At 41.5% G+C, this 17,800-nt stretch overlaps 1 protein-coding gene across 1 annotated transcript; it reads left to right on the forward strand.

The window, feature by feature from the left end:
* The first annotated feature begins 9,672 nt into the window (after window positions 1–9,672).
* LOC136609911 (CCR4-NOT transcription complex subunit 8-like) lies at window positions 9,673–17,176 on the forward strand. Its single transcript, XM_066589198.1, has 7 exons — window positions 9,673–9,780; window positions 10,801–10,988; window positions 11,668–11,829; window positions 13,011–13,155; window positions 13,298–13,408; window positions 14,594–14,784; window positions 17,011–17,176. Exons 1-7 carry the CDS (start codon window positions 9,673–9,675, stop codon window positions 17,174–17,176), a joined length of 1,071 nt encoding a protein of 356 aa, XP_066445295.1.
* The last annotated feature ends 624 nt before the right edge of the window (window positions 17,177–17,800 follow it).

Raw genomic sequence — 17,800 nt, forward strand, 5'->3', positions numbered from 1 at the left:
TGTTAAAATGTTTTAACAAATGCAAGACAAAATGCAACCATTGACATAAAAGTTGAAATCTTCATAGGCACTGTGACTTGAATCATTACAAGCATAACACTATATTTAAATAGGTACATAATAGAATAAAAACCTAAATTAACAAATTATTGCTATGTGACTTCTGTACGGTAAATAAAATAGCAACATAAAGTTGGGCATATAAAAGCAGATAGACAATTAAATTATTAAGTTGGGCAAATAGCAAAATGAGCTTTGGATTCATAGAGGGCATAGAGAGTTAAGTACCATCTGTATAATATTTTATGAGAATTTTCAAAGTGGTAGGTACATTTAGAGACCAAGTTAATTGAGGAATATGCCTCACTCCATTGGTCCTGTAAGATTTGGGTTTTTTCCCATTTTCTGTGTAAATTTTCCAAGGTATCCACCAGCGGGGTGTTTAGTATATGAAAGCAGGTGGATAGGCCCTTATTGGAACCTTGAGGCAATGAGAGCCTTTGTAGGGAATGCTAACTCTTGTGGGAGGGGGAATGGTTTTAGAAGGTGGCTAATCTGAAGGTATTTGATGAGGTTTGATCTGGAGATATTAAATCTAATAGCAAGTTCTGAAAAAGACAAAAAAATCCTATTTTCCCAAAATTGGTTGATATGAGTCAAGCCTATTTTTTCCAGTTAGAAAGAGTTACGTTTTTAAAGGCTACCTCCAATAGAGTTCTTTCAATTTTATAAATTGGAAAGGAAATTAAGTTTACCTTTTCTGTCACCATGTTCCAAACGTTAGCAGCAGCAAGAAAAGTAGCTGAACTGTAGGGGAATTTAGAATTAAAATATAATTGGGCTAGTAAAAGAAATTTCAGAGGGTATTTATTTAGCCTTAAATTTTTGATGGAAACCCATTCTTTCGTAGAGTCAATTAGCCAAGAGAATCTGAGCTGATCTAAAATAGTTGCCCAATAGTATTGAATAACAGAGGGTGTCCCCAGGCCTCCATTTCTCTGATGTAGGCAAAGAATGTCCCTTCTGACTCTGGGTTTCTTCTTCCTCCATATAGAGGCTAGAAGAGTAGTTTGGATGTTTTTGAGATAGAAAATTGGAAGAAAATAGGGATATTGCGAAAATAGTAAAGTATCTTTGGGAGAATCATCATTTTGATCCTTGAGATTTTGCCCAGCCAAGAGATCCTATAAGTCTTGAGTTTATCTAATTACATTTTAATAAATGAGGATAGGGTTTTAAAATTATGGTCAAATAGTTAAGAAGAGGGAGAGGCTAAGTAAATACCTAGGTATGGAAAAGCCTCTTTGACCCAACAAATTAAATTTCTCCATAAGGTAGGTGACTAACGTTTTTTAATACCAACATTACGCATTTGTGATTTAGAAGCATTAACTCTGTAATAAGAGACTTTGGAGAACTTTTCAACTATCTTTGTCACTGCTGATAGACATGAGGAGTAAACAAAGGTGTTAGGGGAGGAATATAAGGACATTGTAGCAGAAAAAAAGTTTTCATGATAACCAAATTTCTCTAGAACTGCCTGCAGGTATCCCCAATGGACTCTGTCAAACGTCTTCTCTGCATCTAATGATAAAAGCAGAGAGTGGATTCAACCAGTTAATTAATCAAGTTGATGAATCTCCTAGTGGTGTCCGAAAAATGCCTATTTTTTATGAAGTCCATTTGATGATTTTGGAATAAACTGTTATTGAGGCGTAAAGCTAGGATTTTAGCAAAGATTCTTACATCCAAATTAAGAAGGAATATGGCGCTGAATGGAATTCTTGTTTTGGTTTCTTTAACTTTAACCCTATTAGCTAGGAATTTGGAGGCCTTGTTCCCTTGGTTATACTCAATGAGCTTCGTATTGCGAAGGTGTAGCCCATACTTTTTCTTCATAAGATTGTATAAAGTAAATCTCACCTTTTCAATTCTAATAGAATTTTACCGGAAAAGTTGTTTAAAATCTTCTAACTGCTTAATATATGACAAAAGGTCATCTATCTTTTTTTAAATCTTTTTTTCTATTCGTAAGCTGCTTTTTTTTAGAATGTGACCTCTTATCACAGTTTTGTGAACGCAACAAATAAATGTTATTGGAGTGCCACCAATGTCATTCAGACAAAAGTAGTCCTCCAGGCGTCCCCTAGTCTCATCTAAAAAGTCTAATTAATTAAGAAGGGAAATATTATAATTTAAGATTTCCCAATAAAATCCATTTTCTGGCTAATGTCAGTGATATAGCTTTGTTCTGGGAATCCAGGTACAAACTGTGGGATAATAAGACATTGGAAATCCCCCCAAACTCAATATCTACTCAACCATCTGCATAATCTTGCATACACTCAACCTACCCATATCACATGGTCAGGAGGAAGGGTTTGGGGTGTGGCTGGGTCATGTTAAAAGGTGGAATGAAGCCAAAGTACTGTGTTAGATTCCAGAGTTTATTAACACCTTCTGGAATTGCCCACATCTATGGCGAAGCTCCTGTGCCCAGAATTGTAAGGTGTGGTATTTTATTCTTGTTCCATTCTATTTTTGTAAATGTATTTTTTTGTACTGTACGCCATTTTTATAGAAACTGGTTGTAATTTTTTATAAGCATTTCACCTTCTTGTATTAGCTTTTTACCTACAAGCCAATAATGAGGTCTTCCTTTTTTCATCTCTGTGTACCAATAGCTAGAACTTTCTTTTTCCATCGGCATAGGCATATAAGGACGAGGAGAGGGAAACAGGTTTATTTCTTGTAGTTGTACTTCTGTGATACCACAGGGGGTGGGATTGGTTGTTTGGTCAAGTCTGCTGTCTCTTATGGTTCAACAAAAGTAGGGAGAGCCTGTTTACACCTATTTTTATCTTCCATTTAGTTTGGATGTGTTATAAATCCGCAGAATAGGTTTATTTGTGTGCATGACCCAATGCCATGCTCAAAGTCTGTGGCAGGAAGGCCATATTTTGGGCACCTTACCAGTTCGTCTAGATTTGTTGCCATATATGGCATAGTGCATTATATTGACAAAAGGGCTATCTCTACATCTTGTTCTGTACATGTTTGTATATTGTGTTACAACTTCAGAAAATTTTGGTCTCTAAGTTGTGGTTTTGTATGACTTTTGTCCATTGTGTAAAGAGTTTATGTGTACCTGGCTCATTGAATTTGCCTCTAATGGTTTTCTGTATTCTTGATAGGGATGGTGTCATATGCGACTGCTCAATGAGAGTGTAAAAATCAATGACAACGGCTTCTCTTGGTAGATTGGCAACCTGCTTTTACAAAAGGAAAGGGCCTGTTTAATCTGCAAGAAATGTGAGGGAGGTAGATGGATTTTCCTTTGTAGTTCTAGTTGGGTGAGCCATCTTCGCTGTGTGTCATGCATTAAGTGGGTGGCTAGATTTGGGCGATTTACATGCCATGTCTTATATACTTTGCCATAATGTCCCCTGCAGAAGTCGGGGTGACCTATCAGGGGCATATTCTTAGATATGAGGAAAGAGGGGCTGTAAGTCTTTCTCAATTTCCTTTATATGATTTTGGTGTCTCTTAGTAGTTGGGATTTCTTTATGTCTGCTGGGAGATTTGAATAGGCTGTATGCAGGCAAGCAACTAAGTTCCAGGGTGCAGCTAAGTTGGATTCAATTTTTCTGCAGGAATACAGATCAGTCTTCTTTATCCAGTCTACTATGTGCCGGGTTAGGCAAGCTATGTTGTTACTTCTTATATTTGGAAAGTTAGTGGTCTTGTGTTTGTCTCATATTAGGAGAATAGGAAGTAAATGTGACCAGTCAAGGGCTTAGCTAAAAGCGCATTGGCCCACGTGCAAAAATTTATCTTGGGGTCCCCAACTTCTCTTTACCCCTTAACTCAGAGGCGTAACTTAAAGGGGTTGTCCCGCGCCGAAACGTTTGTTTTTTTTTTCAATAGCCCCCCCGTTCGGCGCGAGACAAACCCGATGCAGGGGTTAAAAAAAAAAAACGGATAGTACTTACCCGAATCCCCGCGCTCCGGTGACTTCTTACTTACCTTGTGAAGATGGCCGCCGGGATCTTCACCCTCGGTGGACCGCAGGTCTTCTGTGCGGTCCATTGCCGATTCCAGCCTCCTGATTGGCTGGAATCGGCACACGTGACGGGGCGGAGCTACGAGGAGCCGCTCTCTGGCACGAGCGGCCCCATTCAGAAGACAGAAGACAGGACTGCGCAAGCGCGTCTAATCGGGCGATTAGACGCTGAAGATTAGACGGCACCATGGAGACGGGGACGCCAGCAACGGAACAGGTAAGCGAATAACTTCTGTATGGCTCATAATTAATGCACGATGTACATTACAAAGTGCATTAATATGGCCATACAGAAGTGTATACCCCCACTTGCTTTCGCGGGACAACCCCTTTAAAGCTCCTGGGCCCCAATGCAAAACTTGTAACAGGGCCTCCAACTATAACGCTTTATTCCTAGTACTAGGCTTCTTTTATGGAGAAGAGAAGACTTATGGGCACCCTAAGACATCTGGGCCCAGGTGCAACTGCATCCCCTGCATCCTCTATAGTTATAACAGTGTCAGCAGTTATTAGCTTACTGGTGTGAAAGAAATGCTGTTTAATGGTGGTGAATAGAGATGAGCGAGTACACTCGCTATGGCACATTACTCAAGCGAGTAGTGCCTTAGCCGAGTATCTCCCCGCTCATCTCTAAAGATTCGGGGGGCCGGCGGGGGAGAGCGGGGAGGAACGGAGGGGAGATCTCTCTCTCCCCCCCGCACCTCACCTGTTGTCACCCGCGCCAGTCCCTGAATCATGTATGGCCACTTCGAACAACTGTAAAGGCCAACATGGACTAAAATACAGATTAGAGATGAGCGAGTATACTCGCTAAGGCACATTACTCGAGCAAGTAGTGCCTTAGCCGAGTATCTCCCCGCTCGTCTCTAAAGAATCGGGGGCCGACGCGGGTGACAGGTGAGTTGCGGCGGGGAGAAGAGAGGAAGAGAGAGATCTCCCCTCCGTTCCTCCCCGCCCCCCCATCTTTAGAGACAAGCAGGGCGATACTCGGCTAAGGCACTACTCGCTCGAGTAATGTGCCTTAGTGAGTATACTTGCTCATCTCTAGTGTTGAATAAAATCTGCACAGACCCTTCACCTCTAAGTATCAGTAAACCACTGATGTCCCATGCTCCCTGTTTGTAGTATTAAGAAATTGAAAATAAAACACAATTAAAGTATCACCTCATCACTACATCTCATCCCCCCATAGGAGATTCTTTGTCTGAGGACCTCTGGACTTGAATAGGCATAGAATTCCTATCTAGAGAAGGACTCTGTTTCCTTCAGTGATATATGGAGTGGCCATTGGTTTGATGGTCTTCATGTATCAATACCAGCCATACACATGTATGTGCAGTGATTACCGTCATACTATTGCATATACATGTATATAAGAGACATTTTTCATATACTATACTCTTCAGAGAGCTGTTAGCGGGAATACAGTGCAAGAAAATAAGTTACATTTGAATATGTTTATCCCTCTTACTATGTGTTAGAAAACATGTATATCTAATCATATTGATCAATCCCAAGTGAACATCCATAAATTCGGGATACATATAGGACTCTGAAGTATATGCAATACAGTGCGCACGCCAATTTTAATAAATATAAATAAAAGCTAATTTTTGGTTCTCAGTAGCAGTGGGGGGGGGGGGGTGTTTAGTGTGTGTGGGGGGGGGGGGGGGTTCTCTGCCCATTGGGATTCCATTGTTCTCTCCTGCAGCCTTTTGCCTTTAATCAATAAACTCTTTGTGTATTTACAGTAAACAAACCCATGGTGGAGTCTTTTGAAAGACCAAGGGTAATGCATTGAAATGAAGGAATTGGGGCGCGTTCACAAAACAGTTTTAATGTTCAGTTTTTTGTGAGCCAAAACCAAAAGTGGAGAGAAACTATAATGGAAAGATTTGCATGTCTTTCGTATTTTGGACCCACTCCTCGATTTGGCTCACAAAAAACTGAACGCAAAAACTCGTCTGAAAGCGCCCTTAGGTCAGTCTATCAGAGGCTTCAAGCAGAGGCGTAACACAAAGATGTGAACTCCCTCCTAACCCAAATATCTAGCTTAGAAATTAGGTTTAACCCCTTAAGGACCCAGCTCTGTACATTTATGGCACTTGGTCCCGGGCTTTATTAATGCCAATAGCATTAATATGGCACAGGATTAAAGTCTCTGCTCTTACAATCAAGCAGGAGCAGGACCGGTTCTCAGCTGCGATTTACAGCTGAGAACCCAGAGGAAAAGGGAAAATCTATGTACTGAGAAGTGAAAGTAAAAGTAGAAGTAGTAAAAAAAGTTACAAAAATAAGTTAGAAAAAATTACAGAATAACATAAAAATATATGCATAAAAACAAATGATCTAAACTTGACGTCAACCAAAACTGTCGGCGTATGTGCCCCGTAATCCGAAACCGTACATACTATATATCAAAACGTCTGAAACAAAAGGAAGAACCCATTCACATATTATTTTAGCATAAATATACTAATTAAAAAAATAACAATAAATGTTAAAAAAAGCATTTATTTTTAGCTTTTACCCCCAATAAGTCTGCAGTCAACTACTACCCCCAGGTCTTTTTCCATATCAATTTTCCCTAGCAGTACCCCATTTAGTGTATGGTGCATAACCTCCCATTTTTTATAATGAATTTAATTTGCCATTTTTCTACCCAGGCCCCCAGCTTATCTGGGTTCATTTGCAGAAGTACATGTCCTCCGTTGTATTAATTATTTTCTATAATTTTGTATTGTCTGCAAATATTGATATTTTACTGTGTAGTCCCTCTATCAGGTCATTGATAAATATATTGAACAGAATAGGGCCTAATACTGAACCCTCTGGCACCCCACTAGCGACGGTGGCCCAATCAGAGTATGAGCCATTTATTACCACCGTCTATTTTCTATCTCCAAGCCAGTTCTTTACCCAGCTACATATGTTTTCGCCCAGACCGAGCTGTCTCATTTTATATATCAGCCTATTATGTGTCACGGTGTCAAATGCTTTCGAAAAATCTAGATATACAAGATCAATAGACTCTCCCAGGTCCAGCCTAGAACTTACTTTTAATTGTAGAAACTGATCAAGATGGTTTTACATGATCGACCCCTCATGAACCCATGCTAATGGGGAGCTATACCATTGGTTTCCTTGAGGTACTCTAGGATGGCATCTCTCAGAAACCCCTCAAAAAGTTATCCAATTATTGAAGTGAGACTTACCGGCCTGTGGTTACCAGGCTCTCTTCTTGACCCCTTTCTGTATATTGTAACCACATTGGCAATGCACAATCATTTACATTACAACAGAAATATCAAAATGTAGGATTTCCCCATCATAATCCATTTTCTAGGTAATACCAGTGATATGGTTGTGTTTGGGGAATCTAGTCGCATCTTGTATTCCAAACAGTGGGATAATAAGACATCAGAAACCGCCAAAACTCAATATCTACTCAACCCTCTCAGCTATGACATTCGTGTTTAGTATTGATAGATTGCTAAATTTATGTACTGAAACGTAATGGTCATATTTTCTCCCAAGGAAATTACTATGGGAAAATATGACTAAAATTAGAATGCTAGTGGTAAAAGTGTTTAATCTTGCATACACTCAGCCCACCCCTATCACATGGTCAGGAGGAGGGGTTTGGGGTGTGGCTCGGTCATGTTAAAAGGTGTTATGAAGCAAAGTACAGTGTTAGATTCCAGAGTTTATCAACACCTTGTAGATGTGCCTGAGACATTCTTCAGTGAAGCTCCTGCTCCCAGAATTGTAAGGTCTGGTATTTTACTTTAACTCCATTTTATTTTTGTAATTGTTTTTGTTTGTACTGTACGCCATTTTTTATAGAAACTGGTTGTAATTTTTTATAAGCATTTCACCTTCTTATTTAGCTTTTTACTTACAAGCCAGTAATGAGGTCTTCTTTTTTTTCATCTCTGTATACCAATAGTTAGAACTTTCCTCTCCGTCTCTTTATGTCGCCTGATGCTTTCTCCTTTCTCTCGCCCTGCCTCTGCCACAGTGGTCTGGGGTGGGTGTTGTGGTTTAGCCGTGTTCTCCTGGGCTGTTCTTGCTGCCGGTTGTGGCTGGAGCCGCAGCTGGAAGTTTTTCAGGCTTTAGTAGGCCTTGCCCAAAGTGCTTGCTCACACAGACCTTAAAAGGTCTCTACCTACTACATGTGGGCAGGGGAGAGCATTGCGGGGCTTACCGGGGGCCTCTGAAGCAGAACCTGTAATTTTTTTAACTACCTATTGCCCACTGTGCACTGATCTCTGATCGAGCAGTGCTGATCATGTGAGTAGCTTTGACCAATCAGAGAGCAGGTATAGTGAATTAATAGTTTTAACAGTGCACTGTGATGATTAGGTAGTCTGTAGATTGCATTGGCCATCTCGGATGGCCAAAAGTGGTACCTGGAGTGGCAAATTGAAAGGGGTGGCAGAGAAGAACAACTGCAGGAAATATTCTCTTGCCCCCTCTGGTCCTGAGATTGAAATTTCTTTTGAAACTAGAGAGTTGCTTTAATTTTAGATTGTTGAATTGATTGTCAAGATCCTCCTAAATGATTGATTGGGTCCATGAAAGGTTTTACTATCAGAGCACAAAGAATTGATGTTGGTGCATTTCTTTTTATCATGTTATTTTTATTGAAGCTTTTAATTTTGAACTTAAGCAACAGTTTCACAAATCCGGTCTACTCGCCCTCCACCCAACTATATCTAGCAATCCACATCACTTAGCATACATATAATGGACTACTTGACACTGGGATACACAAGTCAATTAGTAATTGTTGAATCTTGTTCAAAAACAATTAGTTAGCAGCAAAAAAAAAAGAAACCTCCCGGACGCCCCTCATTGTGTTAGTGATGATTGGGTGCGGCCAGTCACTAGTATTTGGTTTGTTGTTACCTCTGCTTTTGCTATCTTTGGTTTTATTTTCTCTTGTGCAAATATGGACCCATATCTACCCAACAAAAAATAATAACAATGAAGGCAAAAACAGGGTCGACAAAAGTAGTGTGTGCTGCTTCTTACAAACACAGCTGTGAAAAATACGGCCATGTGAACAGGTAGATAATCGTTCGGTGAGTGCAGAACGCATCAGAGATCTCTTCTGGCCTCCATTCATAGTATACAGGCAGTCGTTCCTAGATGAATGACTATCTGTTTACACAGGCCGATTGTCGTATGATTTTTATATCTGCAAAAACTGAACAATGTACAATAAGTGAAGTAATTATCACTCATTGTATAAATGTAAGACGTCTTTATGTGGGCCGAATGGTCAGTCTATATAAAATGCACTGATCCACATGCATGTCAGTCACCGCTCATTTACTTTGCTTGACATTGGGGGAGAATCGCTTACACGGACGCAGAATTGTATCCCCTTAGGATAGCCGTACAGCCAACAAGGGACCATTTTTGTGTTGCCGAAATCAGCTGTGGAACAAGCAGGCCATTTTAGAGGATATTGAGGCTACATCATAAACGCTGCAATAATATCTGTTTGTATTAAACCCACAGGTGTAAAACTCTGTCTATCCAGAACAAGCTCCTCCCTCTATACAAGTCATCATCCCGTGATAACCATGAATCCTATCATGATGCCCGCTGCCAACAGTCAAGTGATCTGTGAGGTTTGGGCAGTAAACCTGCCGGAGGAGATGCGTAAGATCAGTGAGCTTGTCCGCTCTTACAGATACATTGCAATGGTGAGTGCTGTTATCTGCAAGGTATAGGACTGTGTCTGAAAATACTAAAGGGATAATCACCAGCTCAAGAGTGTGTTTCCCTGCATCATGGACTCTATTATGTATACAGGGGAGCAGCACTTGTCTTCTACGGCAATAGCATGGGGATCCAGTTATGCCTCATGTGCAGCATATTTTACTACACAGCAACTAGGCTTAAAGGGCTTGTCCAGGGCTAGAAAAACATGGCTGCTTTCTTCTAAACACAGCACCACTCTTGTCCATTTGGTTGTGTCTGGTATTTCAGCTAAGCCCCATTGAAGTGAATGGGAGGTGAGCTGCAATATCAGACATAGCCAAAGGACAATGGTGATACAGTGTCTGGATAAAAGCAGCCATGTTTTTTCTCGCCTTGGGCCAACTTCATTAAAAGGTTTGTCCAGTTTTAAAAAACCCATCTTCATACACGTTAAGGAGTTCTCAGTACATCGGGGGCCGTTACTTGTTAAGGATCTTCCTTATATGTTGGTCGGAGGGTTTCTTGATGTGCATGGCTGTCCTGTCTAAGATTACCCATTGATTTGACTGGACACTACATAATGCTTCAGCTGTACCAGATCAGTAAGTCCATCACACAAGACACAGGAGCATGGGAAATAGATTTTTATTAGAACTCAAGATTACTAAAAATATTCTAAAAAACATAGCATGCAGTGTCCTTACAACAGGCTCACACAATCGCTTGAGAAAGCAGGTGGTGAAAAGTGCGTCGGGGTTCAGGGACATTCTGATAAAATTCTATTACCTATGTTCCAGTGTTCCTGTGTCTTGTGTGTTGGACTTAGTGGTTTTGGTGTAGCTTATATATATATTTATATATATTTACACACATACAGGCTTCATTTGTGGTTAGGGTTGTTTCCCTCTATTATGTTTAATATATTCCCATTGTAGTTTATTACAATTGACCCCCTAAAACCTTTGTATTCAGGATGCATTTCATTGACTTAGTGATGATTTTTCTCCCATTGCTGTTGGCAGGACACAGAGTTTCCTGGGGTGGTGACGAGGCCATTTATCCGAAGAAATATAGATTATCAGTATCAGCTCATACGCCGCAATGTGGATTTGCTAAAGATTATACAGCTCGGTCTCACCTTCATAAATGAGAAGGGCGAGTACCCACCCGGAACCAACACCTGGCAATTTAACTTCAAGTTTAACCTCAGGTAAGTCTGATCATTGTAAAAGGGTTTAATGGGAGTTGTAGCACAAACCCACTGGACATTTTAATTTGCAAAACTGACCTAACGAATAAATCAGACCGGAAGGAGGACTGAAATGTATAAATCAGATTCTCTATCAGGGATGTCAGCGAGACCGTATGCATAGCTTTGCAGCTGCAGACCCGCTAACTCCAACAATGTCTGTCTTCGGTTTATATTCGCTCCCGTTCCTTCAGATCAGCTCTTCGTAGGCTTTGGATACGGTGATTTTAAGTTGATGGTTCCCAAGGCTCACTGTCAATCAAGTCTGAAGACACCGATTGACGATGAGCAGTGGGTACCGTCCACTTGACATATTAACAGTGCCAGGAGCCGAATCTAAGAGGCCAAACAGGGGCGAGTATAAACCAAAGAAAGAAATCATTGGAGTCAGCATCCAATCTGTTAAATACGTAGGATTGGAACTACCAATGGTAGGTGGCTATCAGGTGTATGAAGCAGCTGAAAGGTGCCAGGTATGGAGCGGGCTTGGCTGCAGCAGCGGCCTCTTGAGTTATCTCATCTTGGGTTTTATGTTAAAAGTGTGCTGGAGCCACAGTCTTCCCTGTGTGCAACAGATATACAGAGTCTGAGAATTCTGCAATGTGTCGTGGAATTTCATCATTTTCTCCTATTCTTGCAGGAAGGATAAATATTCTCAAGACTCCATCAATTTTTTAGCAAATTGCGGGCTTCAGTTCCAAAAGCATAAAGAAGAAGGCATCGACAGGATGACGTTTGCAAAGTTGCTCATGACCTCTGGAGTGGTTATGTGTGATAATATGAAGTGGCTGTCATTTCACAGGTGAGGTTTTAGGCCTTAGTCACACGGGCGTTTCTTCGCGCGATTTGCGGATCGCATGGCATGACGGATGCGCATCCGCAAATCGCGTGACCGGGGCCAAAAAAATCGCCCAAAAAATCTGCTCCTACCCGCAAATTCATGAATGGGTGTGAGTGAGACCTGCCTCTGATTGGCTCAGCGCTGAGCCAATCAGGGACAGGTCTGACTCACACCCCCTTCACACCCACTGCAGGCCGGCCGCGCTGAACTCCGTCTGCCGGGACAAGGTGAGTATATATATTTTTTTTATTTTTACACATTTCTGGATGAATTGCAGGGAAGGGCTTATATTTTTAAGCCCTTCCCGACAATTCATCCCGCGATCGTCGGCAGCCCATTGCTTTCAATGGAGCCGGCTGTATTGCCGGCTCCATTGAATTCAATGGGCAAACATTGTCTTCTATATGTTCTCAATGGGGTCGGCGCTGCTGCTGCCGGCCCCATTGAGCGCACATAGAGAAGAGAACAGGAATTGCAGATCGCAGATAGGTGCGATCTGCGATTTCTGTTCTATAATTTATCGGACGAGCGCATAAAAAGCGCTCATGTGTCCGATACCATTGCAAAGCAATGGTTTTTAAAAATCGCCGGACGCATGCGCAAATCGCGCGGAAAAAACGCCCGTCTAAGGCCTTACAGTGTTGTTGGGAATACCCCGTTAACGCTCATATGGAGTCACATCTTCAAGTGGTTATCCAGGCTTTTAACCCCTTGAACAAATGTCTATTTCTATTTTTTCACTTCCTTACTTAAAAAAAGGGCTTGCTTTTTGTGGGACAAGTTGTATTTGTATCATTGGTACCATTTACAGCATAATGTACCTTTTAATGTTAAAAATGTTGTTAAATATTTTAATAATTAGGTTTAACAGATTTTTTTAAAATGGGTTTCTTGTCCTCATAGGGGACTTGAACTTGCAATCTCCCAATTGCCTATACAATATACTGGAGCCTGGATTTAAAAATCCATATCAAAGAAATCTGAGGTGTGAAGTAGTTTTGTTAAATAGCGGTCACTGTACTGTACATATGTTGTGGATTGTTGCTGTATAACCTCTATTCTTGGTGATGTTGATGGATTTGTATTGTTTTGGCCTCATCTGGTCTTGTTATATCATTAATTATTATCTTTGTCTCCTGCAGCTCTTTTGACTTTGGATATTTGGTAAAACTTCTAACAAACTCTCGACTTCCGGAGGAGGAACACGAGTTCTTCCATCTACTGAATCTCTTCTTCCCTTCCATCTATGATGTAAAATACTTAATGAAAAGCTGCTATTATATCAAGGTGGGTTATAAAGTTGCCTTGTGTAAACCTGGCCTTAGATTTGCTCTGTGTGGTAGTGATTATAGCATCATGTATGCAGATGGTATAATGAACGCTACTGAATTTTATCTCTTGTCTAAAGCAATACGTTTATTTTGTACAGGGGGGTCTTCAGGAGGTGGCCGATCAGTTGGATCTGCAGAGGATTGGTGGACATCATCAAGCAGGTTCGGACTCACTTCTAACCAGTAAGGTGTTCTTCTGTATGAAAAAGGTGGGTTTAGTTTTTGTACCATTCAGTGAGAAAACTTTACAAGTGTCTACAGGCAGGGCTTAAAGGCATTGTCTCATGATGGGGTTTACCTGTCATGCAGATAGCCCAGCCGTGGCTTGTCTTGAAGTGCATGGCACCACAGCTTCGTTCACTACACTGGGACTGACAGAGAAAGCAGAGTTGGCAATGTCCAGCGGTCCCATTAACATGAATGCAGCAGTGGTGCACGGCCATCCGCTGCCATGCACTTCAGGATGAGCCACAGCTGGGCTGACTGTAAGTCAGATAAATTCTGTCTCACGCCCCTTTAAGAGACTGCAATACATGGAAACCCTGGGAACATCCAGGCTGGTTTGGGGGCTGATGAGGTGCTGAAGGGCTTCCCTTCTCTGGCCAGCTGCTTAATTGCTGTGGTCTAGTAGTAGAATGTAGAATGTCCTCGTGACTGCTGCAATTGGGCATTTTACAGTTTAAAGCAGCCTGCCCTATCCATATATGGAGCGAGCTCTGCTCTTGAGCCATCTGCATATCTCACCCTTGACTGACCATTGTATGTTTATGGCAGGTGGGCACTAACAGGTTAAAGTGGTTTTACTATTTTTAAATACGTACTAGACTTAAAGGAGATGTCCCGCGCCGAAACGGGTTTGTTTTTTTTTAAACCCCCCCCCCCCCGTTCGGCGCGAGACAACCCCGATGCAGGGGTTAAAAAAACCACCCGCACAGCGCTTACCTGAATCCCGGCGGTCCGGCATCTTCATACTCACCTGCTGAAGATGGCCGCCGGGATCCTCTGTCTTCGTGGACCGCAGCTCTTCTGTGCGGTCCACTGCCGATTCCAGCCTCCTGATTGGCTGGAATCGGCACGTGACGGGGCGGAGCTACACGGAGCCGCTCTCTGGCACGAGCGGCTCCATAGAAGACTGCTGAAGACCCGGACTGCGCAAGCGCGGCTAATTTGGCCATCGGAGGCCAAAAATTAGTCGGCACCATGGAGACGAGGACGCTAGCAACGGAGCAGGTAAGTAAAAAACTTTTTATAACTTCTGTATGGCTCATAATTAATGCACAATGTACATTACAAAGTGCATTAATATGGCCATACAGAAGTGTATAGACCCACTTGCTGCCTCGGGACAACCCCTTTAACCATCACTTTTTTCTGTTTTTTTTTTCTTTTAACAGCGTTTTTTTGGGGACCATATCGATGATGCCAAGTTCTGTGGATGTGTGTATGGGCTGGGAACAAGAATGGCGCCCAAGTCAAAGGAGGAGAAAATAAGCAGAAAGTCTCATCAACGACCAGCAATCAGACACCATTCACTCGGTCTCCCATCTCCTGCCAATGTGTTGCGCCCTTTTCCTATATTCTCCAGGTCTTGCAAAGATCCATGATTTTTATGATCCCAAGCGGTTGTGGGAATGACTTTGATTACAAATATTGTGCCAGATATGTAACATTTTTCAAGGTTTTAAAGCTTTTATTCAAGATGTTCGCATCTTACAAAAAATAAATAAAACATTTGTAAACATCATGAATGACTTCACATGTGACCGATTTTGTGGGTTGTGGCTTATAGGAACACCTCAATTAATTGCTCATCCTCGTACAATTGCAGACATCTCCTTTGCTTTCAGTGTGGGATATATAACTGCAGCATAGTGAGAATCTCTTTGACCGGGTCAGGGTTTGTCCTCCACTTCTGCAAAGCTGAGAACCTTTAAAGAGGTCCAGTGTTGTCTACTCTGGCCTGGCAGTAGAAAGCAGCCACTGCCTCTTCATTGGATATGTGGTTCTATGCAGTTACATCTGCATCAGCGTAGTCAATATTGTTGCACCTGACGATGTTGCCTATCCAGGTACTGGTATATCTGCATTGGACGTTTCAGTGAAGACCTGATGGTTTTCTTTAGTTGCAAGCTTTGAAGAGATTACGGGAGAATTCTAATTGCTTGCCTCTAGGAAATCCGAGAGCAGCAGTGGTTTAAGCATAGGCGTAACGGAGACCCGGCACCTACTCTTGAGGGGGCCCAGAGGCCACCCTCCACCATACACTTCGCACTGCACTGTTGGCTGCCGGGTGCTTAGTGGCCCCCAGGCATAGGTACGGGGCGAGGGGGGAAAAGGGTCTGGAGGTGGGAAAAGGGTCCGGCGGGGAGGGGGGCAAAGCTGAACTAACATCGGGCCATTCTATAACTGGTACGAAGTTTATTTATTTATAATCAGTTTTTATTGGTATCACAAGAATAACATACATTATGCCATATGGTAGGGTTACACAGAATTAATGGTGTAAAGTCTTAAAGATATGTAAACATCAAACATCTTGTCATCTACTCATATAGACATTTTGATTAAAAGAGAGTTAGTAATTCAAAATGTTTTTATTGTATATATAAATCATATCAGCTGTTCGGATATTCACTGTGATACGGGTTTTTTGCAGTATGTCCTGCAAATTTTTCCTATAAGTAGGATGTGGATAAGGAAGCGGAATCGAACATGATAACTGGGTGGAACGGGAGTGAAGACATCATGCTGGGAATTTTTTATGCCACAGATTCCACATGTGTTCATATTTGTCTGGCGTGTTTTGTCTAAGGGCCAAAACCTTTCCGTATATGCTGCGTTCAGAGACCATGTGGATTAGGTTCTCAATCAAGGGACTCTTAGGTGTGCGCCATCTTCTTGCAATGAGTAGCTTTGCTCCCAGGAGAATATGACCTATCAGCTGTTTGGTTGGGGGGTGAAGTACCCTTAAGTTCAAAAGCAGGAGAGCTATATCAGGAGAGAAACCAACATTTACTCCTATTACAGCTTTTAATAAAGAAAATACCTTCTTCCAGAAAGGTATTATCCAGGGACAACTCCAATATATGTGTAGAAGTGAGCCTTCCTGCATGCAGCCTCTCCAATATGCATCTGTGGAAATGTGTCAGGCTTTAAGGTGGCATGGTGTGAGTACTTTCAAGTGGGTATCTACAATGTTTGCACATCTTGTTGCTCGGTTTGCCCAGTCAAAAGATTCTATCCAGTCCTCAGTTGATATATTCCTTCCTAGATCTTTTTCCCAATTTAGCAGGTGGCATTTTTTGCTACTTCTCAGATTGCCTGCTATAAAATTGTAGAAGAAGCGGGTTTTTGATTTGTCATTTTGCGCTGGTCTTGTAAGACCTTGATAGATTGCTTCTGGTACTTCTACTTTATGTATTTGAAATGTTTGGAGAAATATTTAAGCATCTCCAGATCAAATCCTATCTGTAAGGAGGATCTCAAATTCTTGTACAAGAGAAGTAAAAGGTTTGAATGTGTCGTTAGTGAATAGGTCTAAAATGTATCTCAGTCCCTTTTCAGACCATCTAGCCATTTGAACCTCTGGAATGTAGTAATCTAGAGTGTCGATAGGTATCTTTTTTAGTTTAAAAGATATTGATTGATCAGATATTAAAGCTAAATTGCCCCATGCTTCTACTGTTTCTTGCATTGGAAGGGTTAATAAAGGGAGTTTAAGTATTGATTTTAAAGGTGGTATTATAACTGCGAGGACTTTTGCATAGATCAAGGAGATTAAAGATTTTGATCCAATTTGTTCTGCCTCTAGACTCGGCCAGCTGATAGCTGAAGATCTTCTAAAGCAGGACACAGATTGGTTTAAGGAGGTTGCACGTCGGTATGCTTCTAGATTTGGGAGTGCCACTCCACCTAGAGAGTTATGGAGTGCTAAAGTAGATAGGGAGATTCTGGGAGGCTTCCCCTCCCAGATGTAATTGGATAGTTGTTTTTGAAATTTTTGTATAATAGATTTAGGTATTAGTATTGGCAATGTTCGAAAGTAATACATTACTTTAGGAAGGATCATCATCTTCAATATGACGATACGACCCAACCAGGAAATTTGCTGCTTCTTAAAATTATCTAGGTCGAGTTGTATCTTTTAATAGTGAAGTGTAGTTTATGGCAGCTAGATCAAAGAAGGGGTAGGCATAAGTATATGCCTAGGTAAGGGATAAATGTGTTTTGCCATTGGAAGGGAAATTCTGATTGTAATTCTTTTCTTAATTTCTCATTAACATGAGCACCTAAAATTTGTGATTTGGAAATATTTAGTTTATAATAAGAGACTTCTGAGAATTGTGAGAGGATCATATAGGCTGCTCAGATGGAAGAAGCGGGCTTCGATAAAGTTAGCGGGATGTCATCCGCAAACAAGCTTATTTTGTGTTGTTGCATTCCTGCATGAATTCCATGGACTTGAGTATTCAGTCTTATGTGTTCTGCTAAGGGCTCTATCACGAAGGTGAAGATTAGTGGTGAGAGTGGGCAGCCTTGGCGTGTGCCGTTTGTTATGTGGAAAGGTTCAGATAGAGTGCCATCAACTAATATCTTAGCCT

Source organism: Eleutherodactylus coqui, chromosome 2 (assembly GCF_035609145.1).
Source record: "Eleutherodactylus coqui strain aEleCoq1 chromosome 2, aEleCoq1.hap1, whole genome shotgun sequence".
In the NCBI taxonomy this organism is placed as follows: Eukaryota; Metazoa; Chordata; class Amphibia; order Anura; family Eleutherodactylidae; genus Eleutherodactylus; species Eleutherodactylus coqui.

Bases quoted from the DNA above. Each gene is read 5' to 3' on its own strand.
- LOC136609911 (XM_066589198.1), top strand. From the start codon at position 9,673: ATGCCCGCTGCCAACAGTCAAGTGATCTGTGAGGTTTGGGCAGTAAAC. The intron at 11,830-13,010 runs GTGAGGTTTTAG...TGTCTCCTGCAG, and splicing joins AAGTGGCTGTCATTTCACAG to CTCTTTTGACTTTGGATATT. The intron at 13,409-14,593 runs GTGGGTTTAGTT...TTCTTTTAACAG, and splicing joins TGTTCTTCTGTATGAAAAAG to CGTTTTTTTGGGGACCATAT.